A 21659-nucleotide genomic window follows, 5' to 3' on the forward strand; every position below is an offset into this window, starting at 1 on the left:
TTGCATACAGCTTTGGTATTGCCATGAAAGGAATCAGTCATGATTGTCATGATTGCTTTCTTGGTAGACTATCTCAGCATCCTTACATGACTGGGGCTAAACCAATTCAGCAGCTTGTGGCTTCTGAAGGGCTGTCCCTGCTCCTTTGTTCTTCCTTGTCTGGTCTCACCAGCCTTCCAGAGCTGGCCTCAGTTTTCATTCTCACCTGCAGATAAACTAATACAGCTCAGCAGTGCTGTGAAAACCTAGCCCAAGAAAAGGAAAACACACAAAAATTCTGACAATTTACTGAGCTGAAGTGGCTTGAAGGGTCAGTGAGCATTATGGCTTGGAGAAGCAAAAGGGAGCAGAAAGCAGCACACCCTGCCCAAGAGCAGGATCTGTCCCAGATCAGCTCAGCTGCCTAGCCTTGCCAAACACACTGAAACAGCCAGGCTCTCGATAAATGCAAATAACCAAAATTGTTCTCAGAATCTTAAAAGCCATCAAAAATCACCATTTTCTACCTCATTAGAATCATCTTGAAAGAGAACAAACTGTCCGGCTTCTGGTGCACAATTACACCGTGCCATCCTCCCCTTTCTGCACACCCGGCTGGGCCTGGATCCTCGGGCACTGCTGCCAGCCCCGCTGGGCTGAGCTCCCTGTGCAGGGCTTCCACACCAACGGGAACCCTGTCCTGTGCGTTTAACTTCTCGTGGCTGACACAACGCCGGCGGTGACACTGAACGCGAGAGGTCTGACCCAGCTGCACAAGAGGTGGCAGAGCCCTCCCTGCCTACGAGATGACGGAGGTACATCGTTTCCTAGATGACAGAATTAAGAGCCTGTGGTTGCAGCAAACACAGGCTTGACATCTACTGCAATGGGCTACATCCACCCATGCAAACTGCCCCAATCTCTTTTCTGCCTGGGAGTTGTGGGTGTTTGAAGAGGCAAGAGGGAAGGACCTCCTTGAGAGAGAAGAGCAGAGACAATGGGGGCTGACTTCTGAATGGAGGTTTGCTGGGAAGGGGTTTCCTGCTCCACAAAATTCCCTGAAAGAAAGCAGAGCTGTGAGGCAGAAGGACGTGTGCTGGGCTCTTCAAGGCTCTGCTGCAGCCATTGCCACAGCTCCTAACATGAGGTCTCTTGTCCCCACTGCTGCAATGGTTACAGCAGGTCCCAGCACTGGAAGGCACTTTTTTTTTGGAGGCATGCCAGAATTTTCCTGAAGAATGAAAGCAGGGAAAAAAGAACTAGTTCATTTTAACAGTTTATAACTCCTTCAAAGCTGAATCTAATTTAGTGGAACATAAAAAGGCACTTTGTTCCCCGATGGTGCTTCGCCTACCAAATGTCAACAGTCTATCGTAAACAATCGAAGTTTTAAGAGCTCCTTAGTGAAAGGTCACAATTTTTGTATGGGAAATGCTAGGCCATCTAAATACAAGGGTCAACACCAAGTGTCCTCATAATAATTTTTTTAAATTATGTATATGCAGGCATGTTTGTATTTTTCAAAAGACATAGGGACTGGCCAAATAAAACAAGTCCCATGCTTAAGTCATCCATGAGGACTAACTCTCTAATCTGTAACCTTGAAGACATGAATCACTGAGCTCACAGACTTGACTGGCTCACTCAATGATTACCAAGAACTTCTACTTAGAACTCTGCACAGCCTCTGGAGAAGGTATTGCAGGACTCCCTGTGTCCAATGCTGCCCACCATGATTTAGAAAGCTTACTATGTGACCAAGAGGCCAGCATTCCTTACCACATCAGGTCGTGCAAGATAACACCTCCATGAGCTGCTCACACACATGCCATGTGATGGGAAGATACACACACACATGCTATTCCTATGCCACGGCAAAGGAGCTACAGAATTTTGTTTTATCTTACTGGTCTCTTCCCTGGAATGAACTTGACTAGCTTTCAGTTATTTTTAGTAAAGGAGGTAAATGAGAATCAGACCCTCTACAATGGCAGCAGGGAGTGTTGGAAGTAACAGTTTTTAAGAGGCATAAAGATACAAACAGACAGGAGTTATGACCAGAAACTTATCTTCTTGCTTGAATACAATCTACCTTATCATAGATGCAAAGGCATTGTGCAAGGAAAGAGATGCATGCTGTGTGTTTCTTTTCACACAGATGTCATGAAGGCAACAGATTTTTCCAGCTGAGGCCACAGCTACACTAAACACAATAAATTTGAGAGATTTGGCACCAGACAGCTTTTGTCTTCCAAGGCACTGACAATTTGGTAGAGCCCCTCCTATATGCTCTGTTCCAGCTGGCCCTGACTCTTGTGCCTGTCTAGAGCTTTCAAAATCAGCTCCAAAATGTGCCAGACAAATAAGTTAATCCTAAAGATGCAAACAACAGGGACTACAAGGCAAATTCTCTAGAAATGATGGAACAACAAAAGATAATGAGACACATCATGTGACAACCTATCCCTACAAGAGAATTCTGTATGTCCAAGCAGTTCCACCAGCCCTACAAAATTCACTAAGACATTAATCCAATGAGCTAACTAAACTTCAAAGGTCTCAAACAGTCCATTCTTAAAGATGGTCAACATTCAAAATAGCCAAGAAACCAACATCCTCTGCAGGAAACCATGAGCTACATGAGCAAGAGCATTTTATAAGCAGGATAGATCCATGCTACAGAGAGAGTGCTTTCCCTAGGTCCCAGCTCCATGGGATATATTTTCAGCTGAGCACAACTGGCTCCACCACAGGGTGTATTAGTCAGTGCTTAGTTATGGCAGCATGGGGTCTGCCAGAAGTACACTGTCAGCACACCAACTTCCTCACCCAAAGCTGAGTCACATCTCCTCAAGCAATGGGGCCAACCATGTCAGCTGAGCTACACCACTGTGCTTTGCTGACAGATGGAAGATGGAAGCATCAAGGATTTATAAACCAAAGTACTACCACAGTTTACCAAGTGAACAGATAATGAACAAGCACCAAGCAGCGCTTAGTAGGGTTGAGCTGTTGCCCAACAAAATACACATTTTCTGAGAAACCACACTTTAACAGGAAGCCACACAAAGAGTGCAGATTTCTAACAGGATTTACAGACCACAGCCATCAGAGGAAAAAAAAAACCAACAACAAAACAAAACATGATGAACACAGTTTCTCAGTCATTTGTTGCTCTCTAAATCCCAAACAAAAGATTTTCACATGGAACAGTGAGATGGTGATGAACACTACTGCAGGGCACCACCCAGAGAGAGATCTTATCACCAGTCTAGCTTCCAGGTCTACACTTCTGGCTACTTATTCCTGCTTTGTGCAATTCCCCAGAGGTGTTCTCAGAATCTTAAAAGCCATCAAACCTGGTACTGCAGTGTAACCTGGTACTGATGCTGCAGAAAAGGGACTTGGACCCATGCCCACAAAAGCAGCATACATTCCAAAATCGATTTGAGAATACTTAGCATGTAGACTGAATCCATATGAAACTGGGTCAATAAAAGACAACTCCATGTAATTTTACCCAGGCCTTTTAACCGATTAAATCCAGCTACAGCACAGCCCTGTTTACTGAATGACATTCAGCAAAGTCTTGCTGCAGACGCTCCTAGTAACTCATAAGAAAATCTAAAAAATCTTAAATGTATGATCCAGTCATCGCTGCCTTCCAGCAGAGGGTCAGTACAGAAGTTGATAGCAGAGAGCTTTCTCAAAGCAAGACAGACAGTACAAGAGCTATTGGCAGCTGCAGGGGCACGTGCATCCCTATACACCACGGCCATGCAGAAAAAGCACAATGTTCAAGCAGCACTGAGCACCCAAGTCCTTTTTGAAAGGTGGTTTCAGAAAACATCCAGGTGAAACACATCTATATAATCAGCAGCACCTCTTGTAACTCTTACCAACACTAGCAAGAACAAAGCCCTACCCTGTGACAGGGGCTCACTGTCATCACAGGGAGAGCTTGGAAACAGAAAACCATGGAGAGACTGCTTTGTGCCAGAATATTTGCTCTCCAGTACTGGTACATGGGACTTGTTACATGCAATTGGTGGCCAGTAGTACCAGGAGATTAAAAGCCTAAAATACATCTTGATATCCAGAAGACAGAATCTCTTCCTTCGAGTGTCCAATCCACTCAGAAAATAGAGTCCCCTTAAGCAAGTGTGCCATTGCTATACTTTGGGCCCAGTGCATCAACACCTGCAGGTCAGAGCTTCTTGTTCTATCGTATTATTATTACCCATATACCTTAGCACTTAAGTACTTCTCCCATTTCCAATACCTGTGCATCGCTAATTACTTCCATGTTTAAATTTATTTACTGGCAAATACAGACTTAAAATTCTACCAAGTTCTTGCTGACAAAGAGCTGTAGTCTAATTTGTTATTGCTTTAGCCTCAAACTATAGGGTTATGAAGGGGTTTTGCTCTCTTGACACCAGAATGAAGTTGGATAAGAAATGATATCCACCAGGATATTTTAGGAAGTGCAAATTGACAAAATGTTTCCTCAGAGGCTAAGATTTGTACGACTGCAAGAGCTTCCAAAAGTCTGAGCTTGCAGAACTCTGTTGCTTGGATCATACAAAGCAGTGGTCTACCAGAAACATACATCATAAAGAACCTTGCAGTAGAGATATGAATTATGTTTAGAGAAGGAAAAGGATAACACTACCTGCCTTAATGTCATCTTTTACAATGTAAAAAAAAAAAAAAAAAAAAAAAAGTGGCTACCATTCTGTCACCTGTAATAAATGACATTATTAATAACTGCATTAACTGAAATTAATTAAATGGGACATAATAGTCACCTTTATAGAAAACATCTATGGATTATTACTGCTGTAGCTGATAACACACAAAACCCTTTTATCAATTGGGCTGATTATGCTCCTCAGCAGGAAGAGCTAACAGTCTACAAGTAGTAGCTAGGGATTGAGCAAGTTTTAATAAAAGCAGGGTCTCCATCTGAAGCCAGAGTCTGCAAAAATTCACAGCCTGTACTGGGCTAACCCACCTTCATCTGCAACCCTCATCAACACAGTCCTTATTTTTATCTTGCACTTAACTGAAGAGCATTTCACCACAGTAAATTCTGAGAAACATCAATTCTGACTCCTCATACTATTGCTCTCACAACAGGTAAGAAAGATTTTGTGCAGTGTTCATCCATATGAACTACCAAAACAATCCACTTGCTTGTTATTGTGGAGAAAATTCAAGATTCAGTTTGGGAACAGAAGGATCTTCCTCTTGAAGGCTGTCCAACCCTGCCTCTATCTTCACCAGGAGACTCCACAGTCCATCCAACTCAGAAGTCCAGAAGTGACCAGACTACCCCAGCCAATTTTACACTGGAAGGAGAACGGCTTCTTGAAGCACAAGAGGGAAGGGCTGAAGCTACAAACCATGAGGTGCAAGCACAGACACTATCACAGCACAAAGCTGAAAAGACTAGAAATATGATGAGGCGAAACATAAACTTTTCCTCTGCATACACAGTCCAGAAAGGAAGGGAACATCCTACCACCTGTGTAAGAGAACATGACTACCATCATGTCAGGGGCCTTGCACACATTAGCCAAAGAATGTCCCTCAGAAAATGGATAGTAAGATTTTGAAAAAAGAGTTGCAAATTTGTTTTTAATGCTGATGGCAACTCTTCTTCTCCCTGGTAAGCTCTTCCATTGTTCAAATAAGCCTCAATGACTGAATTTTTTTCATATTTCAAGGGGAATTGTGTTAACCCTTGGCTTCAACTGGAAAACCTTATGACTGTAAACAAGACTTAAACCCCTTGTTAGTAGGTATCACCCATATTTAAGCATTTGTATAGAAATGACTTACCATTCCTAACATCTCTTTAATAAGCTGATTAAATAGCATATCTAATACCTTACAAAGTTAAAAAATCACTCACCTTCCAAGTCCTAGTTTATTTCTTTTGGTCTTAAACTGATCTCAGAACTGAATAAAATTATGCAGTCACAGTCTTTTCAATTTCGAACATGAGCAAGATCACATCCCTCCTTCAACCTGATAACCCCTTTGAATTATTGAAGCAACTATCTTCAAGAACCATAGTACTCTCCCAAATCAGTGTTTTCCAAAGAAAGCTTTCCATCTTAGGAGCACAGACGGGTTCCCACATACTCAGTACTCTGCAATGAGCTGCATCAAATATGTTTTTGTTGGATTTATCATCAGTCAACCAGGCATTTCCACTCATTCTCTAACAGTAACCTTATCTGTCTCTTTCCTCCTCCTCAAATAGTTTTCTAACATCAAACCTTACTGGCAAGGTTTTAATAGTACCATCTCCATGGGCTGATACAGATACTAAACAAGACAGCGATGGAAACAGATCCCTGGGGAAACTGACAATAGAAACAGTCTTGATCACAGCTATCTCCCAAGTAACTACTACTTTTTATTATCTGTCATTAGAGGTTTTTAATCCCTCTAATGTGTGTTGTGCTTGAGATAAGTATTACTTTTCTTAAAAATTGGTCACTTGGAGAAATTCAATTGGTTGAGCAATGTTTCTATCAGTACTGCTTTGTACAATCTTGTCAAAATAGACAGGACAGCATTTGTCTGCAAAGATGTATATTACAAAGTTATGCTAAATAGATACCAACATGTTTTTTCAGATTCTAAAAGGCTTCTCTGAAATGTTCCAAATTTATTTTTATCTTGGATCAACATACAGATAGATAGTTCTCAGCTCTTTGGGTCATCCCTTTCAGTTTTTTTCAATAGTGAATTTTGGTGGGCAGTGTTCCACCCTTCTGCAGCTCCCCTAGCTTACAAGAACTGGCTAAAAATTAGTATTCATGAATAATGGAGCTCCTTGCTCTGGCTGTTATTATTGGACATACCTTATCTAGATCTGCTGTTTTTTAAATATTAGTGAGTAGTGTCTCATCCTTCTCTGTTATTAATTATGTAGAAAACCAGATGACGTAAAAACACCCCTCTTCAATTCTAAACACAATCAGTCGGGGGTTGGTTTTGCCCTGTTTGATTTTTTGTTTTGCTGTTGTTTGTGGGGTTTCCCCCAAAAATACACAACTACCTCCTGATTTTATACTGTACCCACACATAGACCTTTTATCTTTGCATGTAAAAAACCTGATGGGTTCTCTAAACTTAGGTCACCGGTATCTCCACGACTAGCACATTTCATTTCTCACCTGCTTCTTGGCTTAAGTTTGCACCTATATTCACTGCTATTTACTTCCTCCTCCTTGCCTGAAGTGCAGAATAGCTTTGAGTTTTATTACCGCAGTCTCAGCAACTGTGGAATCATGCCTTCTTGGCCATTAGTATGATGCTGCTGAATACTTTATGGCTTCCATTAATACTTACCTTTTAAAGGTACCTTCCTGGGCAGTTATCCTGCCAATTGTTTAAACTCCAAGAAACAGACTATTCTAAAGCTCCTTACAGTGCTGCCTGATGCCATATTCTGTTTGCACAAAGCAAATACAGACAAATAACAATCACTGGTACCTAGGCAACGGTGGGATTTCAGGTCAGCTATTAACTCTTCTTTATCTGCAAGAACAAGGTCAACTACTGATTTATTCCACAGTGGGTGCAGAACTGTATGCATTAAAAAACTACCAACTCCTTCTAGAAGCTTTCTGGAAGCCTTTTCATTGGCCTCATGAAATGTAAAGTAAATATTACCCGTTTTAAGCAGACCATATGATTTGCCTCCCTGTAAGATGCATATATATATAAGGAAATGTTTGGCCTATTACTGAGGATATCTCAAGGACCTGTTAGAAGCACATTATGGCTGAAAGATGGTTGGAACCCAAATACTTTGAATTTGTTAAGAAAACCTTACATTTGCAGCTCTGCCAAACGATGCAGGTTTAGAAAGCGTTACGTAATATGTATTTAATCACACTTGGAACAACATGTCTCAAGTCCACCTCTACTCAAGTCTGGACAAAAGCATTAGATATTTTCTGTGCCCCAGGACTGGGCTGACCTCTCGCATGCTGTTCCATCCTTGAGGGGACTTCTTTACTCCCTCCCTACCATCACATTTATTTCTTCCTCCACGGCTTTACTGTCTACCCAATTTCTCTCTTTGTACAGTAGCTTGGGAAAATCACTTCAGGCAAGGATTTTGAGTCTCTCAGATATGACGTTGAGGAGATGTGACCTGACACACAGAAGGGAGAGGGAGAAGATGGGGGTTACAGGCTAGTCACAGCTGAAGACTCAGACAACCGTGAGTCCCTTTTAAGAGTAAGGGTAGGTTTCAGTGAGTCACCCAAAGGAAAGCATCCTGATCCTGAAAAAGAAATAGGAACAAGCAGGATTTAGAGAGCATGCTCTCCTGCTCAAGGCTATGAGCATGCTGAGAGAAGCAGCACTGAAAGAAAAAAGAAGATGTGCAAGAATCATTCATTATTTCCTTGGTAAAGTAGCAAAGTCCTCTATTACAGAAAAATGGCACATGGGGTGTTATGTGTCCCAGGAAATGAACACTCTGCTGGCCGACATAACTCTCAGCAACCACAGGGCCAGGTGAGCTACCAAAAGGCTTTACAAAGAACATATAATTTACCCAGTTAAAATCACATCAATGTGCTGGAACTTGAGATCATGTTTAGAGAAAAAATAAACACTAGAGGAACACCAGAAACCAATTCATATAGCATTATTCCCCATTCCTCCTATGCACAAAAAGGGCACCATGCAGGCCCAAAAAAGGAAAAGAAATCTTAAAGCAAGTAGTTAGGGTGCATTTTCTTAGTCACTTCTTAGGACAGCAGTTCATTTAAACTGCCTGGGTGTCCCAATCTGCAAAGCACAGGCAAAAGCCACCAGGACAGGGATGTCTTTGTCATTTCCATCTCATCCATGTGTCCTGCACCAGGAGCACATGGCAGAAAAGCATCAAGGTGAGCAAGTGTGAAAAGGGCTAGCTGCCAATAAAGCACCAGTCCCAGGAGAAGGGACAGCAATGGGGAACACTTCATGTAAGCGATGCAGCTCCCAGGAGAGGGGAGCAGCCGTAGCACAGAGCAGGACATGATAAATACAGATTGCAGCAGGTGGTCCAAGAACTGGCTGTGATTTCAGCAACCATTTGTCCAAACCGGACGGAACTGCCTACTGTGCAGCCCTGCAACAGCAAAAAGCAGGCTAGAAAAACCACAAAGTAGAGCAGAAGATTCAGCAATCACAGATTGCCAGGAGATGAGTTTAATTCTGAAAACATTCCCACAGGCATCAAGGGTATACCAATAATCTAAGGAATGAACAACATGGAAGCAAACCCAGGCCTCTTGCAACAGAATCACAGATCCATGGTTTTGGCTGGGGATTGACTCCAGAGGTCATTTGGTGCATCCCCTGTTCACAGCAGGTATAATGAGATTTTTTTGGCTGGGTTGTGTCCAGTCAAGTCAGATACCTTCAAGGATGAAGGTTCCACAATATGTTCCACTATTTCAGCATCCTCACAAAAAACTTAACATTTTCCTGGTATCTAATTGATAAATCAAAGGCAGAGAGGCCCTGGAAAGAGACCTAGACAAATTAGAGGGCTGGGCAATCACCAACCATATGAAATTTAACAAGGACAAGTGCCAGATTCTGCACCTGGGATGGGGCAACCTTGGATGTACTGACAGATTGGAGAATGAAATGCTGGAGAACAGTGCTGCAGAAAGGGACCGAGGAGCCTGGTTGACAGAAAATTGAGTATGTAGAAAGGCATGAAATTCACTCTTGTTGAGTACATTAACATTTCCCTCAGCCCATTTCTTCAGCCTGGCCAGGTCCCTCTGAATAGCAGCCTTACCCTTCTGCATTTTGACCACTGTTTTGTTCCTTTTGTACTGTCCAAGCTACAGACAGATAAGCCAAATTCTTCTCTCATTTACAGCATTGAAGTCCATGAATTAGACACATTTACAATACTGCAACACTACTCTGCATGCAAGTGTGCGCCTTTGTGCATGCATACACACCCACACAGATGGCTCAGGAGATGCAATAACTGAAACAGAAATACTGCAGAATTTGGAGGAGCAGCTGCTATAAGTGAGGACCAAGGTATATACTCCAAGCCTAAGATGACAAGAGCTTTGGGCTTTCCTGACTTTGATTCTTTGGACTGCACCTTAAAAAGGCAGCAGCTGTTAACTTCATAGATAATAATAAATATTTCTGAGTACTTCAAAACATGTCATCAACCAAGGATCATATTATAATTATATCAACAAGTCAAATATTCCTGATGATGATATGACATATAGATAACTTCACCTGAAGGTTAGGTCATGAGACATCTAGCTCGTTTATCCATGTTCACATGAAATGAATCACCACATGTACTCACATAAACAATTCTTCCTCAAAGAGCTTATAAATCAAGAATCATGAATAGCATCCAAGGATTAGGGAAGAAAAACTATGTGGTCAAAAGAAATGGAAGGTATATCATACACAATATAAAATACCATCGGACTTGCACTGGCTTTTCCACATGCAATCGCTGCTTGGCAAATTGTTTGCAGCCAGATTTCATCACAGAAATAGATCACGTGGAAAGAAATACTTGAACATGTTTCTAATACAACTGAAAAATAGTGCTTTGCAAGTTAGGGTTTAATCCTGGCCTTTACTCAGAAATAAGGTGAGGTTTCATTTTGTTTTGGTTTTTTTTTCTTTGTTTTTTTCCCAAACCAATTGTTAGATTACACTGCTCAGAGAAGTTGTGGGTTGCCCCAAGCAGTGATGTATGCCCCACCCCTGGAGGTGCTCATAGCCAGGCTGGATTGAGCTCTAAGCACACCTAGTGAAAGATGTACCAGTCCATGTCAGGGGTGGTTGAACTGGATGATCTTTAAGGTCCCTTCCAACCCAAACCGTTTTATGATTCTATGAACATCTCAATAGCAAGAACACTGTTATAGTTCTCGTGTATTCACCAGCTAAGTTAAACACTACCAATTGTCCTAATCCTGCAAATATATTACAGTGTGCTGACTAAACTGAGGAGGAAGGGCTTTTCATTCACACAAATACACAGCACCAGGTGTCCCACCTGTGGAGAAGGAGAATTTGCCATGCCTGAAGAGGCGTTCACAACTTACCCCAAACATCTGCCGAAGGTCAGGATCTCGAAAGCGAAAGGGAATGTTAGACACATGAAGTCGTTTTGGAGTGGATTTGCTCTCAGTATTCTCACTGCTCTGTGTCTGTGATTGCTGTCCATCTGTCTGTGCCCCTCCTTCTGTCTGCTGAAATCAGAAAAGACAAAAGTGTGCACATGAGCAGAAATCACACAATTTCCTTTCACGTGTCTTGTCTGCCCCATCTTAGATATTAGCACTGCACTTGCAATGGAGCTATCTAGCACCTGATAATTATTTTGATAAACCCAGTAGCACTTAACAATCGATCTGTTGTTCTTCCCCTCCCTTTCCATGAGTAAACACTAATGAGATCTCAGCCTCCCTCCCCTCCTATCACCTTCCAGCTTAGTAGATTTGTCTGTGGTTTTCTTAAATTGCTTCTCTCTTTTAGCCCATTCTTCCTCACTTCTGCTGCCGCCATATGAAAGCTCTAATGAAGAGACGGATCTTTCATATCCTGGAGCTGGGAGGTAGCACTGCCACTCTAATCTCATGTGGCAGGATGTTCATGCAATCATCAAAATCCCACAGCTGAAGTGGCAGCTCTTCACCGGGCCAATACCAGAAGTGCATCCCGAGGCAAAATGGCATCTGCTCTGTCAAGCTCCCTTCAGAGAAACATTACCCTAAAAGAAGATCTATAATTAAATGGTAAAATCCATATAGGAGCAGCTTACGGATGTCTCTGATTAACTTTTCGCATACATTTAAGTGAGCCCAGGAACAGGAAACAGTCATCACCAGTGCAAGATTTATAAAAACTCCAAGTGCTGCTTTTTGCTACTAATTCCAGAGCTAAGAAAGGTGATTTGTTCCACTCTTCTCAAGTGCTGACTGGCATGGCCAAGAGAGGTCAAGGGGTACAGCAGGGCTATTTCTTCACAGAAAAAGTACAAGAAGCAGGCAGAGGAATAAGGGAGATCTGTGTGCCAGATGAGAGTCCTAATGCCTGCACAGATTACTGGCAGGAGAAAAGTAGGGAACAGGACCTCAGCCGCTTGTGTGAGCTTAGAGTGAAAAGCGCTAAAATTTGAGCACAGCCCCAAATATAAAGGCAAGGCCCCTTTGCAAAATGGCTTGATGAGAAAATAGCATTTTTCACACTTTAGTCAGAAAGATGACCTCAAAACCTCAGAGCCACAGAACAAAGCAAACTACAATTTAGTTGGTTTTATTGCTCTTGTCCCTTTCCAACTGCATTCACTGACAGGCCAAGGTATTCAAAGAGCACTCACCCACTCACTCTGTCTCCTGCTGCTTGCCTCTGACTCCTAGGAGTTAAGCTTTGACTACCTGTGTGATGCACTTTTAAGTGTCATTTCAACTCTTTAGACGCCAACCTGACTTCCCCCTTAACCTATCAAGTAAAAAGAAGTCCTACAATAAGGCAAGGACTGTAATTGCTAAGAGTCAGTCTTTTTAAGGCACTTTCAAGAAAACATGTGGGCCTTAAAGACATAAGGGGTGAGGTTTTTGCTGGTTTGGGTCCTTTTTTTCCTCCTGTTTTACATTTGCAATTTGTGTACCAAAGATGAAAGAAATCTGAGGGGAGTTGCCCACACCAATTCCCCAACCACTGACTGGACTTGCCAGGTTGCTCTGCACATCATTCAGTATACAACACTTCACCAAACATTTGGAAACATCTCTTCACAGACAAACTTAATTGGCAAAACTAAGAAAGTATCTTCTGCCCAGAAATACCACTTAAAATATGACCTTGAACTCGCAGATTGATTACAAAGCAAGTGTATCTACGAAGACAAGAGCAAGCAAACAGTAAGCACTGGGGTCTTGCCAGTCTGAGCAGAGCAGTGGCAGCTTTCCATTTCATTTCAGTAGAGCTGTGCATACAGCACAAAACATGTTTGATCTGGTTAACATAAATTATCTATGATAGGAAGAATGACAATACTGCCCTGACAAGTATGTCTACTTCCCATAGCTGTGCAAATCTCAGGAGAAGCCTTGAAGAAGGAAGCATTTTTGTTTGTCTAAGACTCATTCACCCCCAAACATCAAATTTTTGAACAAAACTTCAGAAACTTCCTTTTGATCTTATCCAAAAGCCATCCCCCACATGTTCAACCTCTTCTCCTTCCCTCACCTCTATGACAAAAAGGCTCTCCAAACTCATAGAGTCACCCTAGGGGAGGAATCAATGCAGCTGGCTTGCAGTTAAATCACACCACGCTACTTAGTGGTTTTATTTTTATGCCTCCATCAGAGTCCTCTGCTCCTCAGGGCAAATCTGTCCAAGACAGAAAAAACACAGGAGTAGCTTATCTACCACCACTGCATACAACACCTGCAAGTGAGTACTCCAAAGTAACTCCCAAAAATCACCAATACTCCTGCTAAAAGGGACAGCAACGCTAAAACAGAGGTTGTGCAGAACTGGATCTGCTGCTTCCACAGGGGAGGAAGCCATAGCGCTGTTTGCACTCCTCTCCCATGCATTTGCTCCCAGGCAGAGGGCAGAACTCCTTTCTTACCAAGGGTGCAATGTATCATGTACAGTGGCCTGCTCAACAGCACTCACAGCTGTTCCTGCATATGGCAGAGAGCTGCTGCCACACAGAAGTCATTCTGCAGCACGTGAGACGTGTACAGTGAGACAAATGCTTCAAAGAGAAGAAATGACAGAAGGAAAAAGGGATCTTGGTCCACTCTTACTTTTCTAACTGCACTGAGAGACTCCAAATGCTTTTCATGCTTTCATATAGCCTAATTTTTCAGTAGTAGTATAAAATTAAATATCATCTTCTCTATGCTGTAGCTCCCTCATCTCTATCATCCATGGCCCTAGGTACGATCTGAACTTTCCACCACTGTAACATTAGCTCAGTACATTTGTCCACTGCCACACATTCAGCTACAACATAAATGAAAAAACCAGTCTCTTCAGATATTTTTTTTTCCTTTTACAGTTATTCCTTGGCTTAGTTCATTAGGAAGGAGATGAAAGGAAGGGCCTGGAGCCTGTTCTCAGGCACCACACAATAGAGCCTGGCAGCTGTGCTACCCTGACCAAACCAGATGATGAAAGCCCTCATTTCACCAAATGCTCACTCCCCACCTTGACTCCTTCCCCACAAGGTATTCAAGCTCCTTCTGGCTTTGCGTCAGCACTTCCCGGTGAAGAAAGAGAGCTCTCCCTTCTGCAGAGAGTCAGCTCAGAAGGGCACTAATATACATTCCCTAGGTCCCAAAGCCTCTCATCAGGCTATAAAGATATGCTGCAGCAAAGGTCTCACACTTAGGACCAGTACTGGATTCACCGCACCTCCTCAGCACAGCCTGTGTAACATGCACTGATGCAGGTGATAATGCCATTCATGCCTGCACAGGAACACTTTGAGCACTGCTCAAGGTCACCGAGAAGCACATCAGAGCTTGGGACAGCAAAGCATGTGCTTCACTTTCAACTCCTTGCTGCCTGTGCCCCCAGGTCAGCTCCTCCCTTACGCCTGCCAGCAGCAAGGAAACGCTAAGCAAGAAAAGGCAGCTGCAAAGAGAAGCACGGATTATATTGGTGCATATACACATGCAAAAGGGGAGGAGGACACCTGGAAACACAAGAGTGTTCCAAAAGGTTTGAGGGCAGCTCTACAACCACCTTCCCACCACTCAACTGGTCTCCTCTATCCTAATGCAGGTGATGAACAACTAATTGCTGAGGATTTCCCCTCAGCAGCAGGGAGGCAGGGGCTCCAGCACCACTTGAGCTCCGAGCAGATCTCCATCTGAATGGCTAGACAGAGGGATGCCTCCCCAGCGAGGCAGACAAGCACTGGTGCAACACACCAACACAGAGATTATTAATACCCAGCACATTCTGTTTCCATCTCCCACTTGCTTCTAGAACTGGAACCGCTTCAGATCCAAGTTCCAGACAAACAAAAAACAACCCCCCATTCTCTCACCCAGGAAGCAGGCGGTCCAAAATGTTGTGAATCATACTGAGGAGGTTAAGAGCCATAAATCATTGCAAAGAAAATATTTACAAAATACAAACTGTAACTAATAACTATATTTAAAAGGGGATTTGGGTGGCTTACAAAATCTAGGAGACAGACTGTGCTCACTCCACCGCTCCTCAATCAGTCTTGGATCCAAAAAAAGCCAAAACTAAACACCCAACCTTGTTTGGATCAAGAGCTTGAAGAACTGTGGAGACAAGGACCAAAAGCTACAACTGTGAGAAGGCAATCTTCCCACAATGAAGCAGAGCATGTGGAACAGATAATGAGGAAAAATATGAGCAGAACAGATAATGTGGAAAAATCTCTACAACTTCTAGTGAAGAACCTGTGTCAAAACAAGCAGTCACCCACCAATGAACAGATACCCACTGAGGAGATTTCATGGAAAAACAAGTGAAGAATTAGGCCTCAGACACAAAATCCATCTCCTTCCCCACCACACTCTGCTAAAGTAGGTTTGAGGTCCCACACATCCAATAGCAAACGCCATGGGAACTTCAGTTGCTTAAACACTTGTTCAGCAGACAGAAGACCATAAGGCTAATTATCACTTTTCAACAGCAGTAAATATTATTTTACATTTATATCCATGTACTTGTTTTTTCAGATATGCCAGCAGTGTAATATTAAAAAAAATTGGGGGCTACTTACTGGCACAATTAACTATTATCCCAAATATTCTGCATGCTAAAAAACCAGAACCAAAAATTCTAACATACCAATTAACATCTATAAGGCCTTTTACTATTTTCCACACAGTCAGGTGAATTTAGGGTGTATTTTTTCTGATATATTTTTTTTGTTAGTTACCTATTTTCAGACATTATGAAGCTTAAGTCATTTTATTCACTTTCCTCATTAAAGACATACCTCACAAAACACAAACCTAACACAGGAAAGCACACAGGGAGCTTTGCTATGCTGCCCAATACCTCTGATGTGTCCAGTAACATTTTCAATTCAAAGATGGGTACCTTTAACAGTATTCTTTAGTGCTTTTTTCTTTTTCTTTTCCCCCTCAATGAAGTGGTGAAATGGAGCCCCCTGAAAGGCCTGCTCTACTGATCAGATTGTCAAACCTTTTAGGAGCAGTTCCAGCCCATTCCTTGCAAAACACGGATGCCCTGACAAGGTGAAAGAGACAGCAAGTTTTCCCAAGCTAGTGGTCACCGGTCCATTGACAGTGGCAGAAGAAGTGCCACACAGTGACAGACTTAAGATCCATCCAGCCCATTATCTTCTTTCTAATAGCAGCCAAAAGTGTGGCATCTGTGGAAGGACGCAAGAACAAGGTAAATGCTCACTGACTTTCCTCCAGCAAACTAAGCCAACTGATGTCTCAGCTTGCAAAGCATCCCTTGGACAAGAGCTGCAATGCTAATTTCTTCACTATATGGAAAAAATAAGTAGTAAACCCTGCTCTTTTTTCATACATGGCACCCAGTTATTTCCCACCTACATTCTAGTAAGTGAAAATGGGAAAGCTCCATATTTTAGTTGCCTTACCATCCAATCTTCCATGTACTTGTCATATACCTTTATTCCTGACAACTCTTTCTGTAAGTGAAGATTTCATTTCTTCACATAAAAAACCTGCTACATCCCTTTCATCATCGCTTTTATCCTTCCCTGTACTTCTGCTAGATCTGCTAAAACCTTCAAGAGATTTGCAGAATTACCACTGCTATATACTCTAACGTAATGATATTTGTTGATTTATTTCCCATTTCTCATTTTTAAATCTGCCTCACTAGACTCAAGTCTGCAAGTGCTGACAATCTGCCTCATATTCAAAGCAAACTCTTGATGTTAAATGTCAGGGTTTGCAACCTCAAGACAGCAATTTCTAAGCTGAGTTGGCCAAACAATCAGCAGCAAACTACTTATGTGAAGCTAGTTCTTCCTCATGTCTACCTGCTCAGCAGTATCAGAAAATAACTGATGATATTCATTAAACATATTCTTCACCTGAAATACGTCACATGAGCAATTGTTTTAATTACTAAAGGGATGAAAAGTAATTACAGAGGAAAATTCTGCAAATTCAGTCTAGACAAGAAACACCCAAGGGGAAGTCATCATTATAACATCTTCCATGTGTTGCAAAAGTCAGTTGAGGAATCCTTGGTGTTGTTGGCTCTCTTCCTTCTAAGCCCTTACTAGATGTACAAGGCACAGCCAGATGACCAAGCACATTTCCTATCCTTGCTTCTGAACATGACACATATGGGCCCCCCACCACAAATGTGTCTTCTTTGAGAATATGAAAGTCAATATCCCTTTATGGCATAGTGGATGAGTTAAATACATTTCAGTACAGCACATCAAGAAGCAGAGACACTCTGAGAAACAGAGATGCTCTGTAATTAAATAATGCTTTATACTGGTTCATGACAATGTAACACCAAGGCGACAGCACCTGCCATTTTCAAGTGAAGTAATTTACATAAACTTATTCCTCTACTTCTATACCTCCAGCTGCATTCCATAATTTATACAGACATACAAATTCTTCCCTCTGACATTAACAAGAGAAACAAGTTGAATAATCAGCTTGCAGTAGTAAGTGCATTGCATTCACTATCAAGCAAGCTTTTTTAGTTCAGCAGATGATTAATCTTCCCTCTGCGGGTAGAGTACCAGGAGATGCAGAGAGCTGACAATTGCTCTCGGCTTCTGGCCATGCTCTCCACACGCTTACCTTGCAACAACAGCATTTGCTGGATCCCTCCAAGAGCTGCTCTAATTCATTAATCCAGCAAAAGAGTTGGACAGCTTTCTGCCAGGTCAGTGAATTAAAGTGGCTCACGTAAGGAATGCCAGAGACAGTAAATAGGAGTGGGAGTTTGCGCTTGGAGCCAGATCTCTCCTTTCTGACAGCAGTGAATCTCTTAGATCAGCTCAGCTGCCAGAGGTACTGCAGCCTAATTAGCATCTCCCCTTGCAGCTAACTGTGCTGGGTGTTTCCATTAGGGATAAGAGCACTAAGGTAAATCAAGAAGGGGGAAGGGGGAAGAAACCAGGCAGCCCAGAACCGTAAGTGAAATGCTGAGCGTCAAGTGTTTAAGAGAAGGGCTGCAACAGGCAGACCAAGTAGGCCAAATAAGGTCCTGTACCTCAACCTATTTTTAATCCAGGTCTTTCAGCTGTGCTTTGGGACAGTATCGAGAGAAAGGACAGACGCTTGGACATGAAGACCGAGAGGTCTTCCTACGACATGCCAGGCAAGAAACAAAGCCCCACAGATGAGGCTTGGTCCTAAAATAGAAATTCCAAAATATGAAGCTGTTTATATTACATCAACTATTGTGCCAATTTCTTTTCTATGCCCCAATCCTGAAACTCCGAATGCTTTCCACTACATCCAAACCTCCATAACCAAGCTCATCCTCAGCTCATGACACCAACCAGACAGTCCCCTTTGTTCAGGGTTTTAGACTGCGTATGAAGGCATGGACTTCGACTCTCAAACTTACTTTACATAAGTTCACTGCTGACCACTGACCTCAGGCTCCCGGACCACTGTCTTTTCACTCCGACACTACCGCTAATCTCAAATCATTCTAGCTAACTAGCCAGGTTTCTGTGAAAAGGTGCTCCCACCTTGTGTCTTAAGGACCATGTTACAGACCACATTACATTGCTGTGTAACATCCCACCAACGAGATCAAGCCCTCTTTCTATTAGCGACCTTTAAGCTACTCCCATGTTCTTTGTTACTTCTGCAATTATCCTAAAGGTTATCAGCCTGAAAAGCAGGAAAGGTCCCTATCTGACCACACCTTTTGCTATCTCCCTCTGTCCTGCCAACACGACCAATCACAGGCCTTGTTCTTAAAAGCAAGCAGGGAACTTATCTGTTCCGCTGAAGGAATTTCTGAATCATCCCATGGGAGCACAGGCTTCAAGTCAGCAGCTAAAAAATCCACTGGCTGTTGAGTGTGGGGTATTGCCTTCACACACGTGACAGCATCTGTGCTTGTCAGTCACAACAATAGGAGCAAAGGCTCATACCTCACCCGTGACAGCTTTTTGCTCTGTTAAAGTTAGCACTGTTGTTTGAGCCAAGATGGTAAAATGGTTAAAGGAGAAGATGCCTTAAAGCATAACAGTCTAGTCTATACGGACTGAATGTGTGTGTCAAACACGTAATAGCCAATACACGTGATGGACAAAATGCTTAACATTAGCTGTAGATGTTTAAGATGAAATAACCGACCTGTTCTGCTGTATTTTAACAGCATTCTTTAACTTGAGTAACTACTAAGCCTTCTTGCTTCCCCTAGGTCCTACATCATTAATCAGCGTACTGAGGAGAAGAAAAGTTACAAGGAATTACATCCTAAGGCAGCCCACAAAATGAAAATAACTTCACAGAGGACTCCTAAACAGAAAGATAAAGAGACTTGGAAGATCCAAGTAGATGTGAAAGTCTGGTGTGAGAAAAGCCCCTGGTTGAGGTAATTTACCCCTGCTCCCATAGGTTTCTTCATGTGCCACCATCTGGGATCCTCTGGGTTTGATCAGTCCCAGGCACAGCAGCCACAGCAATGCCCTCGTGTGTGCCCCTAGTCTTTCCCAGCCAGCTATGGCCACAAGCCTGACTCTGCATGCTCAGCTTGCACGTCTTTAACCACATCAAACAGTCACTCCAGACATGCACACCTGTTTCCAACAGCCAGTACAAGTGCTGTGTCTTATTCAGCCTGTTTCTAGGATAACCCCCTGCCAGTCAGGCTCCTTCCACAGACTCCTGGCAACACCGCTGCCTGCCAGCAGTCTCCCAGCAACACTCCCTCCCACACAGATGGGCTCCCAGTCCCTCCTCACAGGCTAGCCACAGGCTGTGGGCTCCTTGGAGCCAGCATTAGTTGATGAAACACAGAGCTCAACCCTGCAGAGCCACAGAGATGGCTCCTAATATGGAAGAGGAGCAGGAAGGCTGGCAAGAGCTTACATCCAAGGTCAAGGCTAACATCATTTCCATTAAAAAGAAATGCTCTTAAGCTCTGGACAAGGATGGGAACAGCAAAAACACACGGAGAAAGCCACTGCCCTGTTTTTTATTCCATGTTTCCAGCTTCCTCATCCAACTGGCAGTGCCTGAGGCAGTTGTTAGCTGGAGATGGGCAACCCAAATCTTACATGTTGGAATGGTATTGGACAATGTGGTGCTAAAATGATGACTTCCATTTCTGCACACTGCATCAGCTCTTAGTTTTATTTCCTGTGTGGTCTTTCCTTATCTACTTTTTTTTGCCAAGCAAGGCACCCTAAGCTCCTTTTGCGCACTACCAATGTGCCTTAGAGAGTATGTACTTTTTCAAGATGCCAAAATTGTGGCATTCCCAGGAAGAAATCCAAGGTATCTTATCAAAGTCACGACCAATGGCGCCAACCACGCAGCCACTGCCCACTGCAGACGGAGCAGAAGCACACATCAGGAACCATTGAACACTTGAGCTGGCACTATCAGTTCCTCCAACTGTTGGCACTGAATTCATTCAGTACTTACCAGGGGGAAAAAATAATCTCTACAACCCAAACACCAACTACAAGTAAAACTGAAAGCATTAACAGATTAAATCCGCCCCTGAGCGCCGAAGGCTCTCACCATAAGGCTCTTTATTAGGAAGGTAAGTCTTAACAAGTGGCTTAAGGGGTGGATAAAGCTTTTCCTGGGATAATCTGCCAGCATGTTGCCCAGTGCCAGTTCCAGGCCATGGAAAGAAGAAAGAAAATATATAAGATGATGAAAATCTTGGTTTGGCAAATGGATGACCATTAACTGAGAGCTCATCTCCTATCCTTGCTCCCTGAAGCTCCCTGCAGCTCCCTGCTATCTTCAGAAAGTCAAAGAAAAGTAATTTTCTACTCTGTTAGCTTCCTGAAAACAAAACCACATTGGGATTACACCTAAGATGCATGTACTCACCGTAATTCTTTGTACTGTCAACCCTCCAGAATTTGTCTCTATCACATCTATTTGAACCATTCGCCAATTAACACAATGTAATTAACACTTTTGTAAGAGACTGTCTTTGGACAACGCCACCATGGTAAAACAACCATGATCACGATTTCAAGTACTACTGTTCTCTGCAGGCACCAATTTACAAGGGGAACATGCAAAAGGGGAAATCCAGTAATGGAAGGTCAGAAGTCACGTTTTGTTTATAGGTCTCTCCTTTCAAGTCTACTGCTGGTTTGCTGCACACTTGAGAAACAGCAGCCTAATCAGTGGCTGCTTTTCCCCAGAGCATTGTGCCATTCTGGCTGGGCACCCCTGTGCACTTACTGCAAGAGATCCGTTCTGCGTGCTGGCCGTGTTCGTGCTCTGCTCTCCATGCGGCTGCGTGCTTCCGTAGAGCGTCAGATTGTGCTCGCTGGTCTGGCCTGCATAGTCCTGAGTGTGTGGCACCCCATACTCTGTGGGAAGCCCATTCTGTGGGGGTGGCGGAAATGGGATTGTGGTGAATGGCTGCACCATTGCATCAGGAGTTGCTGATGGCTCCTGGTTACC

General features: G+C 43.0%; 1 protein-coding gene across 28 annotated transcripts in view; it reads right to left on the minus strand.

Moving 5' to 3' along the window:
* The window catches only part of RBFOX2 (RNA binding fox-1 homolog 2), a 165514-nt gene that overhangs the window by 33223 nt on the left and 110632 nt on the right, over positions 1–21659 (minus strand). For 24 of the 28 annotated variants that reach the window (XR_005956299.1, XR_005956301.1, XR_005956300.1 and 21 more), the window contains 2 exons: positions 21435–21659; positions 11109–11255 (listed from right to left, as the gene is read on the minus strand). Coding sequence is in view for 15 of the 28 variants with exons in the window: in XM_041481541.1 (XP_041337475.1) it covers positions 11109–11255; positions 21435–21659 (372 nt within the window). In the remaining 13 variants the exon portion in view is untranslated. The remainder of the gene's footprint in view (positions 1–11108; positions 11256–21434) is intronic. The other 4 variants (XM_041481543.1, XM_041481536.1, XM_041481542.1 and 1 more) reach the window with 1 other exon arrangement.

Source organism: Pyrgilauda ruficollis, unplaced genomic scaffold (assembly GCF_017590135.1).
Source record: "Pyrgilauda ruficollis isolate IOZ18807 unplaced genomic scaffold, ASM1759013v1 scaffold56, whole genome shotgun sequence".
In the NCBI taxonomy this organism is placed as follows: Eukaryota; Metazoa; Chordata; class Aves; order Passeriformes; family Passeridae; genus Pyrgilauda; species Pyrgilauda ruficollis.